Source organism: Mauremys reevesii, linkage group 19 (assembly GCF_016161935.1).
Source record: "Mauremys reevesii isolate NIE-2019 linkage group 19, ASM1616193v1, whole genome shotgun sequence".
Taxonomy (NCBI): domain Eukaryota; kingdom Metazoa; phylum Chordata; order Testudines; family Geoemydidae; genus Mauremys; species Mauremys reevesii.
The window spans coordinates 18,163,638-18,189,977 of NC_052641.1; the positions used below are offsets into that span (position 1 = coordinate 18,163,638).

The window sequence follows — 26,340 nt, forward strand, 5'->3', positions numbered from 1 at the left end:
CCTAGAGCCGCACCGACTACTAATGTGTAAAGTTAAGCAAGTGCTTAAATCTTTGCAGAACCGAGAGTAAGTTTGTACTCAACACCAAGTCCTTGAATTTTGATTGAAAGTGTACAGGGCAATCAATAGTTTTTCAGTATTTCCTTAAAACTTACAAGTTATTATAGGCAAGAAATCACAACAGCTGAAAACCTTACTAGAAAATATATAGCAAAACCCACTCATGCAACAAACGCAAAGGCAGTCCCAGGATAGAGAGGATGGTTGCAGTCCATACATTTAGGACTCAGGATGACCTACTATTTATCTTTGAGAGTAGTCAAGTTGAATTTATGTTTGGAAAAACATCACACCCGGATACCCTTGCTACCAATAACATTCCCTTGCCTTTGTTACCAATAAAACCTGAGGTTATTAGAACAGGCCACATGTTTAATATCTACTCATCAGCATATAGGCTACTTGTTTATTTCCACAGTTAGCTCAGTGTGGACAGCAAAGAGAGGAGCCAGCTTCATTTGTGTTTCTAGTCACTTTCATTCTCTGGTTTCCCATGCACTTCTAGAGTAAATACCACAAATGCTTGGATTGCAAAAACCTAAAGGAAATATTTTTTAAAACAAACAAACAGAAACAAAAAACACTTTTCAGTAAAATAAAAAAAGTCTGGAAACATTTCTGGTTCTGATCTTTTTTTTTTAAAGTTCAAAACCCTTAAGATCCAATCTTGCCAGGCAGCAGGACCACTGAACCTGTGCACAATCCCAGTGGCATCTCTGGGGGAAAGCTGCCTACACCCACACAGATCTGATTGCAGAATTTGACCTATAACTACTTGACAGAGTCCCTTTAACAGATGAGCCGTAAAAAGGATCATATAGGGGTTATGACACCCTCTGGCCTCAATCCTACTATGTAATCTGCTAGCACAAACGCCTGAACCAGGGGGGGATCCCATCCCCATTGGCACTGCACAGGAGTAGTGACCCATCATCAGATTGCTCTGCCAGCTGGGGCAGGAAGCTATGCTATCATGCTGTGGTTAAAATAGCATTTAACAGAGTTTTGTAGAATTCTTCTCACCCAGGGCAAGTCGTTTTATTTATTTGTGTCAGATGAGTAAGATCATGGTTTGGTTGTTTTTTTTTTTAAATCATGGTAGAAGGTGGGCGAGATTTTGTCTCTGGGCTAGTAAGTGTTCAGGGCAGTGTTTGAAGCCCAGTCCTATTCTCTGAAATACCAACATTAAAGGGACACTGTCACCTTAAAACCAAAACCATTTCCGTCTGAATTTTGTACACCAGTTAGTTACATGAAACCCCTAATAGGGCTATGAACGAAGGGAGACTGGAGGTGGAATACTTCCATTTTGCCAGTTTGTTTACTTGTCTATAATTCACCATTTCCCATGGACACACACTTTCCACTCTTTTTGTGGGTCTGTCACACAGCAACAAGGGAAAGATACTTTTAAAAAACAGAGAAATGTGATTCTAGAGCCGCACCAGTTAGCAAGAGGTGGGGATGGACTCAAGGGCAGATCTAGCACCTGAAGCTACTTTTAATGCAGTTTTTTTTGTTAACTGACTAGATTCAAGCTGATGGTGCCCCATTAATGGTGTTAATGCTAATCATCCCCACGTGGAGTATTTGGCTTCCTTCAAATACTGTCTGCATCCCAGGCTCATTTTACCTGTGACATCTGTGGCCTGAAATTGATGTCCTTGAGATCGATAGATCCAGGTGACAGGTTATGAAGCAGCTGGCAGAGCAAGACTCCATCTCTCAAAGCCTGAGCCAGGTCAAAGACAACAGCTGAGGGCCAGACCACCCTGTGGTTCGGGGGCAAAACCTTACAGTCGATCAGCCAGCGGCCACACTGCCTCCACTCCTCCATGCTCCTTCAGAGAAATGGATCCTTCGGGGGGGGGAACTTGTCCTAGATGAGTTGCCAGCGGTTCCAGCCCCCGCTCCTGTTCATTGAGGACACACACCAGCAGCCTGCAGCGGTTCCTCCTCCTTGGATCTGGAGGCTCCTGGGTTAGTTTCGAAGCTTCCCTTTGCAAGACCGTAAAGCGCTATTGCTCCTTCCCATTTCGATGTGCAGCCAGTGCGGGAAGCATTTCATAGGGGGGGACCGACACTTCCAAGGCTCCTTCTTATCGCTCCCCGGCGGGATTTTGGCAGCGTTACTTCTTTCCTATAAAATGCTCCATAGATCCCAGCTCAGCGGCTCCTTTCAGCATCTCTCCCCCACACGCTGGGGTCGGCTCTCCCGTCCAGCTCCAGCCCGGAAAGGAGAGAGACGCGCGTGGGGGGCTAAGACCCCACCCCCGCCTGCCCCCTCCCCTCAGGTGGCTCCTGCTCGCGGGGGAGGGTCGCTGGTCTCTCTCCAGCCTCCCCCTGGAGTTGCTGGACGTCCCCTGCCCTCTTCTCAATGGGGCTTTGTCTGGGGCTCCCCGGCGGGCTGCCGCCGTCCCGAAGTGGGTTCACGTGGCGAGCCAACAAAGCCGAGGCACCCGGCCCTGGGGCGCTGCTCTGCGGCGTCCCGGCGCTGGACAAGGCAAAGAAGAAGAAATCCGCCCCTCCGGCTCGCCCGCCTCTCTCCGGAGAAAGCCCCGCAGCGCAGCGCACTCTCGATCGCCCCCTTCTCTCCAAGCTGGCCTGGGGCGCAGGGGGCTCCCCCGAGGAGGGGCGGCGGGGATCCGCGGGCAGCGCTGTCCCAGCCACAAAAGCGGCCCCTGCCCCCTGCTCCGGGGGGGGGGGGGGGGGCTGCAAACCGGCAACTCTCCCGGGCGGGGGGCGGCAGACAAAGAGGCCGACGCGCCGCGGAGATCCAATGTGTCCCCCCTTGGCGCGGAGCGGCGGCGGCTCCCGCGTCCCTTCCTCCCCGCGGGGGCTGGCTGGCTGGGGGCGGCAGCTGGCCCCTGCCTGCTCCGGGTCCGGTCTCCTGCCCGGCTGCAGCGGAGGAGGAGGAGGAGGAGCTCGGCGGCTGCTCTGCTCCACTCCCCTCCCCTCGCCCAACTCAACTTCCTCCCCTCGCAGGAGGAACCTAGCGCGGGGGTCGGGGGCAGCCGGGGGTGGGGCCCCCTCCAGGCCGCCCCTGGCAGGACCGGAGCCGCGCTGCCCGGGGGGGCTGAGCCTGCCCCGGCGGAGTCTCCCCCCCAGGAGCGGCCGGGAGACTCCCCGCTGCTGACACTGATGTTGGAAGACACAGGGTCAGGCCTGGCGCGGAGGAGTTATATTTTTTGGCGTTAAATGTTTCCATGGAAACATTTAAAGCGACACTGCCCAGGGAAGTCACAGACCCCAGGTCACCTTCTCGCCTAACACCGCTTCCCATCCATGGCAGGTCCCTGCCTGGGACTAGTGTCCTGGCACGGATTTAAAATTCGGCCCATGCTTAAGTACCTTGCTGCAAGGGGCCTAGATCATTCACTCCTCACCTTTACTTTTTACCATTCATGTTGTTGGTTCAGGGGTGTATTTCTATAGCCCTTTTCTCGGCCTGTGAGAATCAACACAGGCTGGTCAATGTCAGCTCTGGTTTTCAGTCAGTTTCACTTACTCCTTTGTACAAGGGTGTATCTAGCCCAGTGGTTCTCAAGCCCCAGGCTGCTTGTGGCCCAATCAGCACCCAGCTGCAACCCCTTCGACATCCTCAGGGCCATACAGGTAGCAGATATATAGTGTGTGGCTATGGCCCACGTAACACAGAGAGAGAGAGCTACATATGTAACCCACTATAGTAAACAGGTTGAGAACTACTGACCTCAAGGAATCAACCAAGATCAGGGCACGATCAGGCTAGATGTTGCAGATACACTTGAGAAGGACAAGAAGGCAGTGTTATTATTTATCCCATGTTACAGATGGGAAACAGAAGCAGAGAGTGAGAGCAGATTTTCAGAAGGTTTCAGCTCCCATTTAGAGACTAAAATAAGCAGTCAGATTTTCAAAAAAGCTCAGTAGCGGGGGTGCTGGCTGGTTTTGAGCGTCTGACCGTACATGTCACCCTGGGAGCCCTGGAAATTTGGCCATAAGTGGCTTCCCCAAGATCAAACTGAGGTCTGTGATGGAACCAGGAGGCAAAGTCCCTCTGTCTTATCTTTGGGTTGTAAATACTGCAGGGAAATGTTTAACCCAAACAAAAAGTGTTCATTAACTTTTGAACAATGTTCATGGCAACCCTTCTAAAAGCCAGGATCTAGTTATTTATTACAAAACTGAACTCTCAGCCTTAAACTCCTTGGGGGCATCCTCTAAATTTCACCTGTAATCTTCTGCACACTCTCCCATCCCAAGTCAGACAAACACAATTTAGACAAACCTTTTTTTTATTCTGTTTTTTCCCCCTTCCCAGAGAGCTTCTCCCTCCTTTAATTGCCATCCAGGGTTTCTACAGGAAAAATGGAAGCTTTGGAATGGATAGTGAAGTGAATAGGAACTATTCATCCGCTTGTCAGAGAAATGCAACGATAACCTCTCAAATTTATTCAAGTGCAGACACAGAAGGAGGAATTTTTCTTCCAGCATGATCCAACAGGGGAAGAAGAACAGCACTACAGAATGCTGAACTATTATTTAATTTCCTGTGAGCAAATTTCTTATGGCCTAAGACACCGGTGACCTGGCTGCTCCTGGTATGTTATTGATCAGACTGTGTATGAGCGCTGGTTAACCTGGCAGAATAGAGAGATACTAAAGGCTCAGAGGGAGCAAGATATCAGTTTGTATACACATTTCATATTCAGAGCTGCACCCCGCTATGGGGTTAGGCAAATATGGGCTGTGTAGAGTACAGTATGGAATTTCTAATTCCCCAGTAACATGATTTCTTAGAGCAGCTTTCAGGTTCTTTTTGTTCTTTGTCATGGTTTTCACTGCACAATGCTAGAGCTCTAACAGCACCAGCTGGGAAAGAATCATGTTACACCAAGGATCCATTTGGCTCAGTGTGTACTATACTGCTTCATGAGATCGCTTCTGGAGGTGGAGGACTACCGCTCAGTGTATACATGTATATATGTAACGCCTCTAGCTAGATCTTGGCTTTTCACTGCTTCATAAAAAGTGTGCTTTGCTTCTGGACATTTAGGAGCAATCACTGCATCTGCAAAGCTCGCATCTGCGTACAAGGTGCAGCTCCAGGCTAGTTCCTCACCTACCTCTGCAACAATAAAAAGGACTGCTAGCCGAGGTATTTTGATAACAGCTAAACTCCTTTAAGGCAAACCAAAGAAAATAATGCACACCCGCCATATACTTTGCAATTACTTTATATGTATGTTTTAAAATAGACAAAATATTTCAAGGAAAGCACTGGAGAACTGCACCTATGGTAGGTGCTGTTTGCATGCGCCTAAGATGAGAAGCAGCCTCTCTAAATTATACAAGAGTGGGTTCAGTTCTGTGATAGATCTTCTTCCCCTCTGCCTATTGGCAGTGTTGGGAGTGATAGCTAGCATTAAATTTGTTACTGAGCCAACTGCCGGAGGCCTTTCACAGACAGATGCTTATCTGCTGCTCTCTGCTGGAGACAGAATGTTAATATTTGTATTGCCTCCAGTGTACTGTTACCGTCCCATCCACACTGGCTAAGCCTAGAAAGATTTATCTTCAAGGAGACATTAATTGTAATAATATTTTGGCTTTTCATCCCAAGGTGCTCCCCTATCTATATACAATACAACTTACCTGCAGCCACCTCTGTGGTGGAGCATAGCAGCCAGCCAATACACAGCATGCTGCACACTAGTGCAAGAAGGGAGTATTTTGGCTGGGAAAAGCAGTAGTATTTTTTTTTTTAAAGCAGCAATAGGACTTTTATTAGCCAAGCAGTGCAGGGGCGACCTGGGTTCCTTTTAAAATCATACCCAGAGAAAAGTGCATGGAATTCAACCATTCCATCTCGGAACAATAAAAGACTAGAACTGATACTGCTGCAGTTTGAACAAATGATTTCAGGGAGTATTTTAAACCTGGATCTTAGAGCACAGAGCCTCCTCTAACTTAATCGGGCCTTTCTAGTGATAACTGTGAGAGCCTGCTATAGCTAGAAGACCCCATGAAGTCCGCTGCAGACCTTACTAGAATACTTTAGGGAAGCATTAGATACCATGGTAGTGGCTCTGCAGAAACCCTAAAAGAGAGAAATTAGATGGAAGTGCGTGAACTGGCTAATCTGTATGTATTAACACTGCCATCTTCTGGAGGGAACTGGAAGTGCACTGATTTATCATAACCTTTATACTGCTAAAACTAATGGCGATTCTTTTGGCTCAACTGTTAGGGGCCAGCATTTTTGGGAACAAAAGGATCTACGCTTGCTGTCACCATGATGTTCAGAGTGGCCATGACCTGCAGCAATCAAACAGCTGTGAAGCTGCAGGTGCCCAATGAGTTGCTGCAGTAGATTTACTTAACTCCCTGACTCACGTTTTTGTTGACTAGAATAACTGGCTATTTTATAAAAGATGGTTGTGAGCCACATATAACTTATGAGACTAGCTGCTGCATGCCAGTTATCACTGTTTCTCGGTCATCAGGGTGTCCCATGTGTAGGCCGCGTGGGAGAGGGAAGCTATGGCAGGGTCTGGCTGCCCCTTCTCTCAGCTTCCTGGTGGCTGGCTCCCCTAGTCCTGGGTGCTGCTCTGCTAAGCAGTCACACATCAGCATACCCACTAGGTGCAGGCAAGAATTGTACCCAGTTACACCACTGCTGCAATGTGTCTGGTCTTCCTGCACAAACACCCTCCATAGCTACTGTTAGCCTCTCGTCCCTTTCCCTTGCTCCTATCCCTGGAGGAGCCACACATGACTAGGTTCTTATAAATTCCAAGGCCCGAAGGAACCATTGTGCTCATCTAGTCTAACCTCCTGTATAACATGGGCCATACAACGTCCCCAAGTAATTCCTAGAGCAGAGCTTTTAGAAACATTTCATCTTGGTTTAAAAATTCTTGGTGATGGACAATGCACCACAATCCTTGGTAAATTGGTCCAGTGGTTAATTACTAATGCTGCAACTGTCACTGGGGTATAGAGATGGCACTTCCTTTCCAACACCATCACCCTTTATCATGGACACAGTCATATTAATACCTTTCACCCACAGCGCTCTGCCTTATGATCAGAGAGTAAATGAACTGAAGCTGGATAGCACATCATGCTCTTAAGGGGTAGAGTAGACTGGGTTTCATAGTACTGTAATATAGTGTAACAAGTCAGAAGAATGGAGAGGCTAAGTCATTTATAGGGAAAGAAAAATAGATGCTCTGTAACATTCATAGAATATCAGGGTTGGAAGGGACCTCAGGAGGTCACCTAGTCCAACCCACTGCTCAAAGCAGGACCAATCCCCAGACAGATTTTTGCCCCAGCTCCCTAAGTGGCCCCCTCTAGGATTGAACTCACACCCCTGGGTTTAGTTGAAAGACATCAAAGTTTCCTTTGGAGAATGGGAGTCAGGCATTTGCTGGCATCAGAGTGGTGTTTGCCTGTGTAATACCTATTGCTGTTCTAAAACATTTATTTGGGAAGTGCACTTGTTGGCAGACAACGCAAGGATTCAAAGAGGACAAGGGGAGGGTCACGTAGACAGAGACAGCAGCTGACTTTTGGAGGCCAAGAGCTTTCAATTCTTCTTCTTTTGTTAGCTTTGCAACTTAATCACTTCAGTTACTGCAGGGGTTAGTTTGCTGTGGGCTCGATGATGATGATGCCACCACCAGTTTTGGAGAAGCTCGAGATACCCTGACCATGCCAAAAAATAAATCTGGATCCACTAAAGATTCTGCATTTTGCTCTCAAACTCCCACAAGCTGGAGCGTGAGCCAGTCTGCTTTCTCTTCCATGCTAGTAGGAGGCACAGACCTGACTTCACAAGCACTGTCAGAATATTTGAATGGGAACATTTCTGCAGGTTCATTCATTCCTTTTCTTCTCCTTTCTTTCTCAGGTCAACACTTTTGGATGCAGGCAGGAAGTGTAGAGTAGTAATGTATCTCTATTTGTTGGAAATAACACGGTATTTTTTGAAATATGTAAATGAAAGCCACATGTGAAGGGGATGGTAGCTAGCAAAATGGGGTCTTGGTCCATGATTCGGGCCCCTAGAGCCTACGGTAATAGAAATAAATAATAATAATAATAATAAATAATAATCTATTTGTCTAATGATTTCATGCATCAGATATTTAGCAAAATGTTCAATGGCATTTTAGCCACAAGAGATGTGAAGTGTGAGAGTTTAAATTTAGCATCATCAGCAGGGTAAAAATAGCTAACCTTAAGAGAAATTCCCTCTTATGTTTGCCAAAAAAATTACAGCTAAGAAAAACCTAAGCATTAAAAAATATGGAAATGAACAATTAAGAGAGGGTAGATAACTATTTGGTTACACTCACAGTTCATACAGGTTCTTAAATAAGTGTACATGTGTAAATTTCACACTGAATATTCCAAACATAACCTTAACTCTGACCTCCGATCCTTACTCAGCTTCAGTCAATAACTAAACATCCTCTGACACCCAACTATGGTTCATTGTATACATTTCCAATATTGGCTATAAACTCCCATAAGCGACACCCATTACACAAGGCCCAGTCTTCAACCTTCTGTTCACCTACTCACCAAGTATGTGAAAGGTTGTTATAAAGAGAAGGGTGATAAATTGTTCTCCCTAACCACTGAGGACAGGACAAGAATGTAATGGGCTTAAACTGGAGATGTAGTTGAGTCATTAGGAAAAACTTCCTAACTGTAAGGGTAGTTAAGCACTGGAGCAAATTATCTGTGGAATCTCTGTCACTGGAAGTTTTTAAGAACAGGCTAGACAAACTCCTGTCAGGGATGGTCTAGATAATACTTAGTCCTGCCTCAGTTCAGGGGACTGGACTAAGTGACCTATCGAGGTCCTTTCCAGTGCTACATTTCTATGATTATTAGCCAGAGACACCAATATCTTATACAGCCAGAGAGACAATTTCCCATCCCAACTACACACTGTGGTCAAGGGACAACCACATCTTACACCATGGTCTTCATATTCAGCCCCAAACAACATCTTTGCTCCCATCCACTATGAAACACAAAACCACTAAGAAAGGAAGGAAAGTCTTGTTCTGAAAACACTTGACTGGATTCAGTTCCTGGTTCAGCTAGAGACTTCCTGTTTGACCTCAGGAAAATCCCTTAGCTCCATTTTACATACAGGGAACTGAGGCAAAGACTATCATTCCCTTTGTCCGCCTTTTCTGTTTAGACTGTAATCTCTCTGGGTCAGGCATTGTCTCTCACGGTGTGCATGTACAGCACCTAGCGCTGATCCCAGCTGGAGTTTCAAGGTGCTGCTAAAATACAAATAATCATAAAACCCAATTCACCCCAGTCAACCTCTTTCTGTGCACTGGGAATCTCATTATACTTGCCTACTTATCCTCCTGTTAGGACACAGAGACTGCATCTCCTCCTTGCAACTCTCGTGATTTTATTGCTTGTCTCACAATACGCCGTGTTTCCCTTAAAGCCCCAGCTTCTGCAATCAGTTGATTACCTGATAATCTCCACTTTCATTTTTAAATAGTCCATTTCCAGCTCTTGTGGTTGTGAAACAAAGCTTAAAAACCATGAACCCTAAAGGCCTCATCAGCAAATAACAAGAACCTCACATTTTAAAAACCTCGTGATTTTTCGAGGACCTGACTCTTGATTTTCAAACACTTGGGGTTGGCCATGCTGCATCAGGAGGTCAGACAAGACGATAAAAAAATGGTCACTTCTGGACTCATAATCCATGAATCTTCAAGGCAGAGATCACATATGCACTATCATCCAGTCAGTCTGACTGGCAGCCAACCTTCGAGTACCCTGCCAATCTAATCAGGCTAGTGCATAACTTATTTCCCGTAAGAGAAGAGATAGGAGTCTGCAAGTCTGAGATGCATCGCATTGGTAACAGCTATCCATCGACAGACTAAAATCACTGCTTTTATGTTATGATTGTTATTACCTATGTATACCCAGGAATGTTATTGTTGCACTGAGTTGCATGCCATGTGTGCTGTGCTGTTTCAGCAATCAGGAATGTCCAGCTGTCTGGGTAGAGTGGCATTTGCACACTGCAGATGTGAGAGTTGGTAAAGCTGCAAGAGACACAATATTTTTCTTAAAGCCCCAATGTAGAGAGGGTTCGTCGGGGTTGTCCCTCTCCAGGGTGGCGGGGAACCACACCACCTCCCTCAGTCCTTGCACGGCCCCTTGGCGAATCAGTCAGGCCGCAGGAGTCCTTGCTCAAGCCGCCCTCTGGGGGGCGGGCTTAGAGTGCTCTGGCTCCGCCCACTCTCATGTCCGGCAGAGCTCGTCCCACTCTGGGGCACCGGGAAACCACACAGCCTCCCTACACCCAACTTCTGGAGTCATGTGAATCTCAGCTTTCAGCCTTAAAAACACATAATCTAGTCCTCAAGACTGTAGAAAAACACTTGAAAATGTGACCCGAGTGAAAAGCAAATAAAAAGCATCCCAAATGTATTATTTTTAAGTCACATCAGGGGCACGAAGGGACTTGCTGCAACACAACCCAGTGCGTCAAAACCTCAAGAGAACCTCAGTGGAGTGGGGCTCGTGGTGCCACAAGCAGTACCGTGCACCCTGCAAGGCAACCAGGCTCCCCAAAATATGGAGCGCAGTGAACTGCGCAGAGCACAATGGCAACGCCAGGCCTCACACCACGCACAGGGCAGTGCCAGGCACCACAGTGCACAGGGGAACGGGGGAGGGCCGGGCAACACACAGCACACAGGGGCACAGGGCAGTGCCAGGCACCACGGAGCACACTGGGCATGGGGCAGTGCACAGGGGCAGGGGGCAGCGCCAGGCACCGCACAGGGCAAGGGGCAGGGCTGGGCACGGGGCAGCGCCCAGGGCAGGGCCTGGCACCACACAGGGGCAGGGGGCAGCGCCAGGCACCGCACAGCGCACGGGGCAGCGCACAGGGGCAGAGGGAAGTGCCAGGCACCGCACAGCGCACGGGGCAGCACCAGGCACCGCACAGGGCAAGGGGCAGGGCTGGGCACGAGGCAGCGCACAGGGCAGGGCCTGGCACCACACAGGGGCAGGGGCAGCGCCAGGCACCGCACAGCGCACGGGCAGCGCACAGGGGCAGAGGGAAGTGCCAGGCACCGCACAGCGCACGGGCAGCGCACAGGGGCAGAGGAAGTGCCAGGCACCGCACAGCGCACGGGGCAGCACCAGGCACCGCACAGGGCAAGGGGCAGGGCTGGGCACGAGGCAGCGCACAGGGCAGGGCCTGGCACCACACAGGGGCAGCGCACAGCGCACAGGGCACGAGGCAGGGCTGGGCACGGGGCAGCGCCCAGGGCAGGGCCTGGTCCCACACAGGGGCAGGGGGCAGCGCCAGGCACCGCACAGCGCACGGGGCAGCGCACAGGGGCAGAGGGAAGTGCCAGGCACCGCACAGCGCACGGGGCAGCACCAGGCACCGCACAGGGCAAGGGGCAGCGCCAGGCACCGCACAGCGCACAGGGCAGCACCAGGCACAGGGCACGAGGCAGGGCTGGGCACGGGGCAGCGCGAGGCGCAGCGCCCCGCGGGGGGGGGGGGGTGCTCGGCGCTCGTGCGCCTCCCCTGCCCATCGATGCTCTCGGAACTCGCAGCCGCAGCGGTTTCGTGGCGACGGGGAAGCCGAGGCCAGAGCGCAGCGGAGCGCGGCAGGTAGCGGGAGGGAGTGACGGGGGGGAAGGGTATCGATCACCCCCCCGCAGCAGTGACTGGGGGGTTGGGGGTATCGATCACCGCCCCATAGTGACTGGGGGGTTGGGGGTATCGATCACCCCCCCGCAGCAGTGACTTGGGGGTATCGATCACCCCCCCGCAGTGACTGGGGGGTTGGGGGGGGGATTAGGGGTATTGATCACCCCCCCGCAGTGACTGGGGGGTTGGGGTGGGGATTAGGGGTATTGATCACCCCCCCACAGTGACTGGGGGGTTGGGGTGGGGATTAGGGGTATTGATCACCCCCCCACAGTGACTGGGGGGCTGGGGGTATCGATCACCCCCCCGCAGCAGTGACTTGGGGGTTGGGGGTATCGATCACCCCCCCGCAGTGACTGGGGGGTTGGGGGTATCGATCACCCCAGCAGTGGCTGGGGGGTTGGGGGTATCGATCACCCCAGCAGTGACTGGGGGGGGTTGGCGATATAGCTCGTCACCCCAGCAATAACTAGTGGGAGTCGAAAGCAAAGATCAGCACAAAAGGGGCTAAGGGAGGTTGGGGAGGGGAACAACTCACTCCCCTAAAATATTAACAAGGGGAGCAAAGTGAAGAAGACTAATGCATCCCCCAAGCAGATTGAAAAGTACCTGCCGGACCCAGAGCTCTGACCGGTGCCTAGGGTGTTCTTTGCTCTGGGTGGGAGGATGTGAGCAGCCGTGTTCTTCATGTCACTCTAGGTTGAAGCTGCAACACAGATTGAACAAAATGAAGGGTGAACCCCAGTGGGAAGCCAGTCTGCAGTGAGAAGGAAAGGCCCATGAATCAGCTTGCAAAGACCTTTACCACCCACTCACGTGCAACAAGGTATTGACACGGCACATTGTACCATCCATGTCTATTTCACTGGGATTTTCTCAGCCTTACCTCCAGCCAAACTGTAACATTTGCTGCTTTTCCATTGGAGAGTCATGATTATTACTAGAGAACACATCTTTGGGAATTGGAAAACCAGAGATAACTTAATCGATGTGCTTCAGATACGCTGCACCGACCAGACCCAGTGGGGATCTGTTGCTTGGTGCTTTTTAATGAAGTGACTCATGCGCACGCCTATCAATAAATCCATTTTAAAGGGTAAAGAAACCAGGCACAAGCAGTGAAATGGGCGCAAGTCTGGACTACGTTGAACTCCTAGATCTCTGTTGTTTCACCGTTTAATTAAAATCTCTCTAAGGGGTCTGGATTTTCCTGAGCCAGCCATTAGCCTTTAGGCCTCCGTTTCAGGTTGTTGAGGCTCTCTCTCCATGGACTCCAGTACCAAATGGGGTGTGTGCACAATAAGCCTTTGCAAAATGACAGGGCATCATCAATGTACAATCGGTCCTTCAGAAGTCCTAATTTATTACACTGAGAGTAAGCACAAGTCTTCTATGGTGCTGTAACATACAGACGAGCCTGTGTCAGAAGTGTTGTACAGCATGTTATGCATGCTGACCTATATGTCATGAACCCCAATAGTGCCACAGCTAAAGGAGATTGCCTTTTATCTCAGAGCAGTAGGAGCAGCATTGTACCCTGGCTTATACCTGTGAAGCCCCGATTAAGCCAACGAATCCACTACAGCGCTTGAGAGCTGGTACGAAACACGTTTAGTCTCCAGTGTCATTCCAGAGTGAATGACAGGCAGAGTAATGAATGGACGGGTGCCACTAGCTGAAAAAGCCTTATCTGAGAGCTATGCCAGGCTTCGTTACAGGGACACTTCGTTGCTCATCTGGCAGCAGCAGCAGCAGAAGTTGGAGACTGTCCCACCTGGTACATACTTGAGTAGAAGCCGGAGTATGTGGTACTCGCAGTATGGTAACGAGGCCATCCTGGTACGGGACAAAAACAAACTGGATGTCTCCAGAGACACTGGGCAATCAAAGTTTTGCATGATTATGTAATTTTAAAGGCTTCATGTCAGAGATCTGTACATGGCAAACAAATACATGAAAGAACCTGTGCTAGGCCTCAGGCAAGTTCTAACCAACATTTTCATTCAAAAGCCACCATTAATATTAATGGCAGGTTTGGTTACATTGTTTCCCATCACTGCTGACTATCAGATAATTGGGATCAACCTACCAAGGTTCAGTGTGGTATGAAGAGATGAAGACTGGGGACACCTTACTAGAGGAAAAGGCCAAAATGTTAAATCAAGGGATCAGGCTAAAAAAGAAAAAGACATACTGCCTTCCTTGTGTGTCTAACTGCTTTATGCCTGACCTACCCTCTGATTGGGTACCAGTGTAACTGTTTCAGTTATGGGTGTGATTTTGTTACTGAAATCATTGTATCAGTATAGTCCCTAGTGTGAATACACATTGGTATAAACCTGTCTTACACCTGTGTAGCTTATTCCCCTTCCCTTACAAGAATAGCTATTCTGGCATAAGCAAGTTTATACCAATATAATAGCATCAGAGGCCGGGGCGGTTTACCATTTTAACTGTACCACTATCATTAGGCTGTACAACTTTTGCTGTGGACTGGCCCTTAGAAGATTATTAAAACTGAAAGGATGTTTGAAGTTTACATTTATTTTCACTGTTTATGCCACTGATTTATGTTACGTATTTCACTGAGACTGAATGATGAAAATAGGCTAGTCAGTTTCACTTGCCAGTCCTTATACACTAGCAAAATTCTGCAATGGCGGCCTTGCAAATGCATCTCGGCAATGTTGGAGTCCAAACTGTTTTCATTTGATCATTCTTCAGAATGTTTCTAGTGAGATTGGTCTGCAAAAATACACAGAACCTTCATTTTGGACTTTTCCTGTCCCCTTTTCATATTTTCCCTATAAATGGTCTCTTACAATCTCAATTCATGATCTGGCAGTTGAGTTGAATAATTTACAGTATTAAGCAGAATAGGGAAAGGATGTACTGAGTGAAGTTACATTTGGGCCTTAGAAGGGTCTGGGTAAGAGAGGTGTATAAAGGCAGTTGCTTCTCTCTGATATTACAGTTCAGTATCATGGAGGTACCAATTTGAAGGCATCATTCTGTGAAGTCAGTAGGACGACTCATATGAATAATACTCTGCTTAAGTAACAATTGCACGAGTCACATAATAGTTCAAAAGCATATCACCAGAATGATGACTGAATCATCAGATAGGCAAGGAGAGATTTAGGAGAGTAATAATGAAGAAAGCTTCTGTTAACAAACACACACATCGCTTGGTAAGGGTTGAAAGGAAAGAAATGTCTGAAAGAAAACAAGAGTGCTACAGCCATAGGTCAACGGCAAAAGGGATTTTCTTGTTCAAGCGTTCTGTCTAGTTAAACCTTAATGCATGTAACAGTTATGCATTTAGCCTTCGTAATGTGTCTCACTCTATTTATGCAGTTCCTATTTCAAACAAAAATAATGGGAGTGTCCATTATACATAAAGCTAGGAAGGATTTTTTATTTAAGTTTTGACAAACAACGTCTTGTATTTAATTGTAGTTGATATCAGTATTTAAAAAATTGTGTCCAGAAATTATTTTTTTCCGTTGTCAAAGTCTAAAGGATTTTTAAAAAAACCAGACTTCTACATCTGGAAATGAACACTGGTGTCTGGCTCCCAGTTGTGTCTGCCATCGCTACCCTATTGTGTATATTAGGGCTTGATCTAGCAGGGCAGGCTCAAGCCCTTAGAAATCATGGGAATTACATGGCTCATCCAGCACATGCTTAAACTCAAGCATGTGCACAGTCCCGTTGACTTCGGTGGCACTAATCACGTGCCTACAGTTAAAATGCCTTAAGTATTTTGCTGGATCAGACCCCTAGACCCCAATTCAGCCAGGTACTTATTGCGGCCGTGGCCCTGATCCAACAAAGCACTCGGGCACCTGCTTAACTCACTTCAGTTGGGCTACCCATCTGCCTAAAGCTAAGCATGTTGCAGAATTGGGCCCATTCTCCTGTACTTCTCAGTAGTCATTAGGCTTATTCCAAGAAGTTTTATTTTTAAAACTTTTTAAGCACCTTAAAGTTTCTTAATATACAGAAAAATTCGGTATCCAGCCTTCTCCCAAGCTAACAATAACACATCCATTCTACTGTGGATGAACTAGTTTTTCTGCACTCAGCACTTACTGTTAGCAAGTGCATTCGCTAGATCAGAGTTAGCCCTGATTTGTTTAGCTGTTACTATTTATGCACGTATCCATGATTACTACAAACTACTGTATGTTCAGAAAGTTTAACTTGGGCCCATATCCTGCAAACACTTATGCATAGGCTTTATTTTGCACACATGACCTTGGTCTCCTCGGGACTATTTGGGTGGGTAAAGTTAAGCATGTCTACAGGCACAGGCCTTACTTGGCACTAAGGGGATGTTGTATTGCTTGCTTTTCTGAACATCCCTCCAAATGTGATTGTATCTTTTCTCATCACTTAGTATTAATGTATTCTCAGTAGTCTTGGCAGATTTGGTGGCATGACTCGTATGAACCGAGTTTCTGTAATTAGTTATGCAGTGTTGGTGCAGTTATTGTAAATGCATTTGTTGTCTATTGATGTCAATTAAAATGGTTTGAATGTGTCATCTGTACCAGCTGTTTTTTCTTTTCCACATTAACTGCCTTAGCCCGTCTGATTATTATTTGTATTACAGCTCAAAATACTGACCAAGGCAAGGTATCGGGCAGATAGGTATTTATGCAGATACACCCAATTGGGGATTGTATTAACTAGGGGTGTCTGATCGCCATTTATTCCTTAACGTAAGGATGAGTCTCATAGAACAGAAATCTGCAGCCGAGGTTACCTGTGGTTAGCTAGTTGTGGGTGAGGCTGGAGTCTCCAGGACAGTGCTGTTGCACAGCTGCTCAGTCTTCATTGCTGATTCAACAGCCCAAAGGTTTTGTGAACTCTTCCTGTGGAGCTTGAGATGGGATTTGATGAGTACCCCTGCTGTCGCTGCTTCTCGTGAGCATGAAGGGCTACAGTGAAGATGTCAAAGCGAGTCCACTGAGCTGACAGGGAGCCATATGCTGTCCGTCCTTTCATAGATTCCAAGCCAGAAGGGACCACAGTGATCATCGGGTCTGACCTTCTGTATAACACAGGCCAGAGAACTTCCCAGAATAATTCCTAGAGCAGATCATTCAGAAAAAACATCCAATCTTGAATTATGTCCAGTAAGGACCCACAGAGTCCTGCTTACCTTCTAGCTAAACCCCCAGGCAGTCTAACAAGTGCAGCTAAGCCTCAGTGGAGCCGCCTGATTGGCTGAGGGGATCAGCACACTTGCTGTTAAGACCAGCAGCAGTAGCAGGGTGCTGTCTGCTCAAAGCATTTGCTACAATGGCGCCTGCTTGTTCCCAGCCCCGCTGCTGCCTTGGATCCAGCCGTGCCTCACTACAGGCAACCCAGCTCTGATTCCTGACATCTGGCCTCTCACTCCCAGACTGACCTTAGGCTCCAGCTCCTACAACTATGCACAACTGCCCGCATGCCGGTCCCTCACAATTTAAAAATAGCCGGTGATGGAGAACCCACCATGCCCTTGGTAAATTGTTCCGACACCTACTTACCCTCTCTGTTAAAAAATTTTTTACAGTCTGAATTTCTCTAGCTTTAACTTCCAGCTATTGAATCGTGTTCTATCTTTATCTGCTAGATTGAAGAGCCCATTATCAAATATTTGTTCCCCATGTAGGTACTTATAGACTGTGATCGTTTCCTTTAATCTTCTCTTTGTTAAGCTAACTAGCTTGAGCTCCTTGAGTCTATCACTGATCCTTTAGTCATTCGCAGGGCTCCAGTTTATCAATATCCTTCTTGCATTGTGGACACCAGATCTGAACACGGTATCCAGCAGCAGTAGTCACAGCAGAGCCAAATACAGAGGTAAAATAACATCTCTAATTCCTACTTGAGATTCCTGCTTGGCCAGCTTGAGGTGCAGTGGCAAAGTGGTTAAGGTGCATTATGACAATCCAGCAGGTCATGTGTTCAAGTCTAGCTCAGTTTCACTGAAAAGCTGCCTCCAGCTCACTCAGCTGCAGCATAGGCACCTGGATCCATAGGGTTGGGGAAGTCAAAAGTGGTTGATGGAAAATGACACACTGTAAACCACATCAGCCTGATAAGCCATCTGTGGCTCAGGGCAGACTTTGCCTTTTCTGGGACAGCGCATCCTGTGGAAGTAGCTCTCCTGCAGCAGAAGAGAAAGAGAGAGAGACGCCATTTAACAAGAATAAAACAACTACAGGAAGAGAGTAAATGTCACATAATTTTTAATGCTGTCATGTAGGAATGGCTCATGGCGCTGAGTGTCCCTAAGCATCTGACTGCCAGAAATTGAGTGTGGACGAGAGAATGGATCACTGAAAATTGCCCTGCTCTGTTCATTCTCTCTGAAGCATCTGGTCCCAGCCGCTTCCGGAAAACAGGATACTGGGCTAGATGGACCATTGGTCTGACCCAGTACACCTGCTATTATTATTTTTAAAGGGGATGGAGATGCAGGAGCAAACCCTCTTGGGGCTCAGCTACCCCTGTCCTTGGGGTATATAGTGCCTGAAAATAAGACCTAAAATAGCCAGCACATGGCAGAAAAATGTGTACCTAGCCAGATCTGACTGAGTTGCCTCTCACAGGCAAACCACAGTCTTAGCCACTTGAAAGTAGCTCCAACGTTTCCAATACCAATTGGTCCAGCTTTTCATTAACCCCCTGACTATGCCCAGTGGTGCTGATTGTGCCTCTTACAGGTTATTATTAATAAAACACTTACCTCTCTTGCACCTGTGCTGGCTCACAAGACAGACTGGACCAACCAACTGGACCAACCAATGGCTGCTGTGTAAGTGGGGTCAGTGTTGGTAAAAATTCCAGCATCTGGCGTTAGTTTTGGCCAGTTCAAAGTAATTAACTGGTGCCTAAGCAGCTGTTAAACCACAGTGAAATTCCTCAGCTTCCCTCTTTTAATATAGCACTTCCCAAGTCAAGATAACAGGCCTGATTCTCATTTAACCTCAGGTCCTTTACCCCTCTATGACTCACTGAAAGTGAGTGCAAATGCCCTGTACATTGCCAGAATGGCATAACCTTGTCTATGCCTTATGCTCTGTAGTTGTTATGGAGATGTAGCTTAGCCAAGATCCTTCAGGTGGGGAACATAATGTTGACCTCACCCACCTACCCCACCGTAACAACTGTCTGCGCCTTGTTTCTACTAGGATTTTACAGCAAGATAGCTAATGTGTGTTAGCAACAACCTTGCTCTTAAAAACCCACCTTTTTGGCAGTGAGGACGCAGTCTCAGAATTGGTCATGAAGAGCCAGCTAGTGGATGCAGGTGGGCAGATGGAAAGGGGAGAGTCCTGTTCTACCACTTGCAAATGTGTGCAGGTGACAGCTGGAATCCAAGCACCTGGGATGAAGCCCTGACCCTATTGTAATCAATCGGAGTTTTGCTATTGACTTGATTGTGGCCAGGACTTCTCTCCTGGAGCGCAAAGGGCAGTCATGCAAATATCAGGCACACCAAGTATTTTTTTTTTTTTGTTCCCCTGGAAATTTCTTTGGAAGCCCCGGAGAAATGTATCGGGAGCTTTCCATGTCCTACATCGAAGGGTTGGGTCTTGGAGGTGCGGAATGTTTAACCAAGAGAGTCGTCCATTAGACATTTGAGTAAAGAGCTGTCTACAAAAAGCAAAGTTTTAAAACCATCTGAATAAAAATCATTTCCCTTCTCAGTAAATCAGTTTGCATCTCCTTGGTGACCAGGCTATCATATCTCTCTAGTTCTCTGGTCATCCATGGAGTCTTCTAGAAAATCAGGGCAGACGAGAGCTGAATTTCTGATGTAAAAACAAAAAAAAAAACTTAAACCAAACCAATGCCCCTTCCCCCAGATTCTTTTCAGGTAAACTTCAAGAACCATGCTGTAGCTTACCTATGCCCCCAATCCTGCAAATAGACCCACACTCCAGGCAGGGCCCCTATTGATTTCAGTGGTAAGGGTCCATCTACATGGATCCAGTTGCAGAATTAGGGCCTAAAGCAGGATGGTTGCTGAAAAATAAATCCTGAACAATTAGTTGGGGAAACCATGGAAGCAATAGCCTAGATCACTCCAGCACTATGGCCCTGAGTCAGCAAAGTACTTGAGACCTGGTCTAGATAGTTTTTGTACCAGTGTGGTTCTTTTTTTAACCAATATAGTTTTACAGTACAATCCATAGTGTGAACACAGTTAACCTGGGATACAGGTGCCTTATACTGGTATAGCTTATTCCCTTGCTTGTACAGGCAACGCTATACCAGTAGAAGCACATTTATACCTGTATAACTATGTCCACACTAGGGGGATTATACCACTTTGACCATACTGGCAAATGCAAAGTGGTGCCACTTGCGTGTGTAGACAAAGCCGTAAGCACATCCCTATTCAACAAAGCACCGACTACACTGGGATTTATGCATGTGCTTGAAGTTAACCAGAGACATAAGTACTTGGCAATATTACTTAAGTGCTTTGCTGAATCAGGACCTCATATAATTTCAACCATGGTGAAGACCCCGGGGGAAGGACGGAAACAAGCAATGTATAAAACTTCACACGCACAGGCACTTTTTTTTTTTTATTATGAAAACAAAACAAATGCCCCAGGAGAGGGGTCCATGATTACCAGTAACATCAAAGATTACTTTCTAACTTTTTAAATTCTGTTGTGTCGAGGCCAGCATTTGCAATAAACAAGCTAAAACTAGTTACATTGACTCATTCTTCAGTAACTGACTTTTACAGGAATATACTAGAAATGGCACTAAAAAGTCTTAAGAAAAAGAGTTACGGTAAATTTGCATGCACATCATACAGAAAAGTAACATTTGTTTTAAATATTAAAAAAAAAAGGAAAAACGGAACAAAACGTACAACAACAAATTGTTTTGGAATTGTTATGCCAGTTATCGGGGCGTAAGCTCTAAAAGGCCTGTGTCAAATCCTAGCTGGTGGGTTGTTTAATTTACTTTTAAAAAATGTTTTTTTTTAAAAGATATGCAAATGCCATTTTTAAAAAATGCATCTAACCATTTTACAAGGACGAGAATGCTGCTACTGTAATGACCTCCTCCTGCCCTGTATTAATCTCCTATAACTCACAGCCTGCCCACAGTTGCACCATAATGCTAATTGCTTGCGTTTTAGAACATGTATTTTTAAAATCCATTACTAAAAAGTTTTTTTTGTCATGCCCCAACTCCCACCCCTAGCTCCACCCCTAGACTTAAAAAACATCGTTTAAAAAAAGGAAACAAATTAAAAACTGGTCTAAGAGTCCCAAAAGTAGAGAGAAAATTAAATTAGGTAACTGTAGTCTGATTCCACCAACCAGAGAACACTTTAATGCGTGTGTGTGTGTGTGTGTAAAAAAGTAGTAACTGGTTATACACATTTTTACATTCTGAATGGATATCAGTTCTACAATTTCAAACCCTGTTGATAGGAAATTTAAAATCACAGCAATAAAAACACTGAATGTGTTTTGCCTCAACTGTATCTATTCAGTGAAAAATTTTTAATCAACACATTCGTTTTCTAGGTGAACTAGGGCCTGATCCTTGGGAGGCCGATGTTCCTCAGCTTCCATAGGAGTCTGGGCCTTATGGTGTGACAAGAAATAGGCTTAACCTACGATCATTTTATAAAGCTTTTAAATGATATACTGACACGGGTTGATTAGGGACATACATATTCTTCTCCTTTCTGCTGTGGGCTCCCCCCACCTCCATTTTCTTACAAGTATCAAACTTATTTTTATTTACTTGATGTAAACACTCTGGGGCAGCTCATCAGCTTGTGTAAATTGCCACCAATGACTATGTCACTGAGTGAATTTCATATTCATTTAATAGATGTAACCCAGATGCGCATGGGGGAGGATTTCAGTATGAAGGAAATAGCTTATTTCACAGCATTTTTTTTCCAGATTGGCATTGAATTGCTCAGATCTATTTAAAACCAAATAGTCCTCAGTTTCTTTTAACACGCATTAAAGGTTAAAACAAAAACAAAAAGCAAATCCACCCTTCAAAAAGAAAAAAACCCACCAAAAACAACAAAAACCCACCATAAGCTCTAATTAGATGTATATTACATTTCCTCACAGTAACGTTTAAAAATATATTACTAAGGATCTGTTTAGGGGAGAAGTTTTGTTGTTTTTTTAAATTTAAACAACGAAGGGCAGTTTTTAAAAAAATATAGGAACTAAAATGAACCTCAGTTTAATGGAAAAGGTAAATTGTTAATTTCAGTAAGATGCTGGATACCCTCATTGATCCATTCCTTGCAAATGCTGTAGGGCCCAATCCTGCAAGGCCCTGAGCACCTCCTGCAGAAAGGCTGAATATCCCATTGATTTCAAAGTGACTAGAGGCTCTTCAGCAACCTATAGGAGGCATTCAGTGTCTTACAGAATCAGGCTCCATTCCTATAGCACAACAGGATAATGCTTCTTGGGGCTTTGGCAGATTCTGTGCACAGCTGCTGCTGATTTTGTCATTAAGACGCATACACAGAGCCACTTCAGTTGCATTAGAGTTATGTATGAATAACTCGCCATCTTTCCTGAAATGCTGACTGAGGTGACGATGATGTAGTTTGTAGACAGATGCAAGGGTAAGGCAGCTATTTCATCTCTAAAAGTCTGTCCAATCAAATGTGGTTACATGGGAACTGAGTGACAATTGAGCCTGGATACAGTAACTTTTGCACCAAAGTGAACATTTTAGAGCAAAGACGCCCCAAAGTGCAAGCCATGGTGTTCTAGGAACAGGCCCCACGGATTCCCTCACTTTCAAAAAGGAGGTGCTGCCCACCTGGACCACATGTCCCAGCATCCAACGTTTTCTCTCCAGCTCTTTGGAAGCTAAACTTGCTGGGAACATTGCATGCTGGGATTTGCCGTCCTCATAGGCCACACCCCTGTATTATAAAATGAGGACAGCTGCAACCTGCACCACTTTATGAGGATAAGGTGCAGCCCAAAGGCTCTTGGCAGTCTGCTAATATGGGCCTCTGCAGGGCAAATGTCAAAGCTTCCCATGAAAGAGGCAACGAGGTAGCCTCAGGGAACTAGGGGTCGGATAGGGAAAAGCATAACTGCTGTTAAACTCTGTATATTTTTTTTCTTTACAATAAAAAGTTTTTTTTTTAAAAAAAATCAAGAATTCAATTTTCTATACATTTCCGCCCCTTGGGTTACAAAGTTTATATTATAGAACTGGGGTTTTCCTAAAATTGGATTAAAAAAAAAACAGAGAAAGATCTTGTGGAAAAATTACAAATAAGATAAAATAAAAATGTGCTGCATCTGGAAGTCATCTATACCTGTAAGTCTCCAAATTCTGTACAAAAAAAGCAAGAGAAAAGAAGGAACAAAAAAAAAATTGAGTACACAAAACATGATAGAGCACCGACACAGGAAATAATGGACTGTAGCACCTGTAGGTAAAAAGTCCAATACATTTAAATAAGGTCTCAGATTTTTTTTTTTTTAGACTGGTTCAAACCATTTAAAAAAACCTCTGCATTTCTGCTGTTCTTCATAATGCAGTTTTCTTAATGTTTCAAATGACCAATGGTGTTAATAAATAAAGTATTTATATATACATGAAATTAGGGACAGTGACAATGGAGTATGTGTTGCAGCAGTGCAGGTTTAAACATTAGGCTGGACTCTCATAGAAAATTGCTGAGCCTTACGAAAAAAATGTCTTTTTTTCTGGTTTTCTGACCCCTTCCCCCCCTTTTTTTTTCCCCTTGAGGTAAAAGTTTCAGTGTTTGGAAACCTGCACCCTGCGAGACACAGAAGTAGCGTTCCCTCCTAGGAGCTCCTTGCTGATACAAAGATAGGATAAAAAACATTCAATCTCCCTCCCCCATTCCATTGGTGACATGGCCTGGGCTGAGGCTGCAGTGTCCACTTTATCTCCAACCTGTCTATAGCCTCTGATTTGGGAAGGTACTTGGAGCACATATCTCATTTTGAGCATGTGGGTCGTCTCCTTGATGTCAGGGGGTCTGGCTCATTAGGGTGGTTGAAAATTTTTTGATGGGAAATTGGAGGTTTTCAGTGACACAGAGTGTCTGTTCTCCTCAAAAAAATGTTGATTTTTGTTGAAAGACTGAACATGTTTTATTTTTTCAACAAAAAGTCAAAATTTTCGAGGGGGGCGGGGAATTCTGACCAGCTCTATTGCTCACATGCTTAAAGTTAAGCACATGCTTAAGTACCTTCCTGAATAGGAGCCTACTTCTCTATCCCCCTCCCCCAAAAGGATACATTTTAACAATCCACAGTACATGAGTTTTTGTTTTTTTATGTAAAAAGATGATAGCATCTGACATTTTCATCACACTGTAGACTTGGAGATTAAGAATACTAGTGCTAATAACAAATACACCAACTAGTTCAAAAGCTAACATCTTTCAGATACAGTACCATTTTACAGAGATTTCTTTTTTTAAAATTTTTTCCTTGCGTCGTAGTGAGCCAGGTTGGGTGTATTAAAAGGGGGGGGGGGAACAAACAAAAAAACACCTGTATACTACACCTTGCAGTTTTTTCTATGGATCTCTTGTTAAGAGTTCAAAGTTCTTGTCACATCCAAGCAACCATCTTCAGTTAAAAAAATTTAGAGACTTTACGCAAAGTGAACTACTTATCATAAAGTCTAGTCACACGCACACACAAAAAAGATCTTTGACCTATTAAAAGCAAAGAAAAAATTGGAAGATATCTTTTATAACACTGAATTAAAAAAAAAAATAAAAAATGAGAGAGAGAAAAAAACCTGACCACCGTGGAACAAAAGTAGTATATTAACCATAGAAGGGAACACTGCAGAGTATTGGTGTGTATGTTGTCCATTTTTTTTTGTTAAGTGTCTAGTTTATTCTGAATCGCTGCTGTCCGAACTGGATCCGCTTGAACTGCTGCTTCCAGATTCTGAGGAGCTGCTGCTGCTGAGACGGGAAGGGCCTCCGGATGGAGCCGAGCCAGACTTTTCTAGAGGGAAGTAGGTTGTGCATCATTTATTTGAAAGAGATCTGAACTATGAAATATTTATTCATATACACCCCTCCCTACACTCTTCCCACCCTTGGGTTGAACAGTCTAGGGGCTGGCATGGTACAATCCGATAGATGCGGCAACATCCAAAACCTCTGGAAAATTGGAGAAGGCCTTAAAGTGGAACTGCCCAGGTAGCAAGCTTTTTAAGTGGCCAATTATTTTAATAGCAAATGTTCAATGGAAAAAAACCCAAAACCAAACAACCCACGATACATACAACTTGAATCTCAGGTTGGTTTCAACTGGACGGCACAAGTACATAGCCCACACTCAGCGTGCAGGGCCTGAAGCTGGCTAGCACAGCCTCCACCTGGGCAACTTCCACCAGCTGGACTCCAGCTGTTCTTTAAAAGATTCACACCAGTGCAGCTAAGAGGAGAATTCAGCCCGTGGATTTTGCTGGGGACTGCTCAGTGGGTATTTCCCCCAAGCTCTGGGTTCTGGGCATTCTCGGAGAGCCAACCCAGGGAGATGAATAATGTTTGTTAGTAAAATTTTCCTGTAGGAAAAAGGCAGGTTTATCAGATTATCAATACATAGGTTCTACCCCAGCTGGGCAAGATCTAAGCTTGGAGGCTGTCAAGCCTGTTATTCAGTCTACAGCCTTGTCTACATGAGGAAGTTGCACCAGTTTAACTTAGGCTACATCTACACTATGAGCAAGGGGTGTGAGTCCTCTCGTGTAGACACGCTCGCTGTAGCTCTCACTGAGCTATGGTATAACTAGTAGCGTAGCTGGGGTAGCATGGGTCACGGCTGCAGAGGCCCAGTTTAGTGGTGCTGAGTATGTACCCACTGGTTTAACACTGGCTTGTACACAGCACTGCTAAGCCATGCTTCCGCTGCCATTATCTGTGCTACCATGGCTATACTATTTATACCCACATTAGCTGCATGAGAGACAGAGTGAGTATGTGTACATGAGCAAGGGAATAACAGCCCTTGCTCATAATGTAGATGTGGCCTTAAATCAGTTTTTAAACCAATTTTGTTCAATGAGTGCAAACCCCTGCGTAAACACTCTTCTTTCAGTTTAGCCTTAACTACTACTTCTTTCATATGGCTTGGATAGGTAGCAATGGCTACAAATTTATATCTAGGTTTGACAGCCAGTACAATTCCTGCCCCAGTGAGCTGGGGAATGTCTTTCAGGCCCCGTGCGAAAGAACAAAGGGAACACTCAGATATGTGCTCCATCGTTTGTGGCTGGGGACCACAGTCGCATCCAGGTGTTTGTCACATTTTCCATTTAAAGAGGGTTTGCCTACATCTCCCATGAGATGTCCTGATGCAGTTCAATCTGCACCCGTCTTTCTGATATAAATCAAAACCCAGTGGTTCCTCAGAAGGGTCAACAACGGGCTGTTTTGAGCAGTTGAAAAGCTCCATGTGGCTCTCCATTGAGTCCCAGCGTCAAAGTTGAGTGTAAGGGTCTTGATGTGGTTCCATTGAGGGCTGCAGGATT

At 45.8% G+C, this 26,340-nt stretch overlaps 3 protein-coding genes across 16 annotated transcripts in view; 1 reads left to right on the forward strand and 2 right to left on the reverse strand.

Annotated features, from left to right (window-relative positions):
* Positions 1-2,462, reverse strand: part of VAV2 (vav guanine nucleotide exchange factor 2) — a 303,317-nt gene extending 300,855 nt beyond the window's left edge. Inside the window, exon 1 of one of the 2 annotated variants that reach the window (XM_039506402.1) lies at positions 1,694-2,462. In XM_039506402.1, the coding sequence (XP_039362336.1) occupies positions 1,694-1,897 (204 nt within the window). In that variant the 5' untranslated portion in view covers positions 1,898-2,462. The remainder of the gene's footprint in view (positions 1-1,693) is intronic. The other variant, XM_039506401.1, reaches the window with a different exon arrangement.
* A 9,183-nt stretch (positions 2,463-11,645) lies between these two features.
* Positions 11,646-16,325, forward strand: BRD3OS (BRD3 opposite strand). The gene is made up of 2 exons (XM_039505958.1): positions 11,646-11,739; positions 12,478-16,325. Exon 2 carries the CDS (start codon positions 13,417-13,419, stop codon positions 13,684-13,686), a length of 270 nt encoding a protein of 89 aa, XP_039361892.1. The 5' UTR covers positions 11,646-11,739; positions 12,478-13,416; the 3' UTR covers positions 13,687-16,325.
* A 4,113-nt stretch (positions 16,326-20,438) lies between these two features.
* BRD3 (bromodomain containing 3) overlaps positions 20,439-26,340 on the reverse strand; it is a 67,659-nt gene continuing 61,757 nt past the window's right edge. For all 13 annotated transcript variants that reach the window (XM_039506054.1, XM_039506059.1, XM_039506060.1 and 10 more), the window contains one exon: positions 20,439-24,809. In XM_039506054.1, coding sequence (XP_039361988.1) covers positions 24,694-24,809 — 116 coding nt within the window. In that variant the 3' untranslated portion in view covers positions 20,439-24,693. The remainder of the gene's footprint in view (positions 24,810-26,340) is intronic.

Excerpts from the sequence above, each read along its gene's own strand:
- BRD3OS (XM_039505958.1), top strand. The coding sequence starts at position 13,417 with ATGACAGGCAGAGTAATGAATGGACGGGTGCCACTAGCTGAAAAAGCC.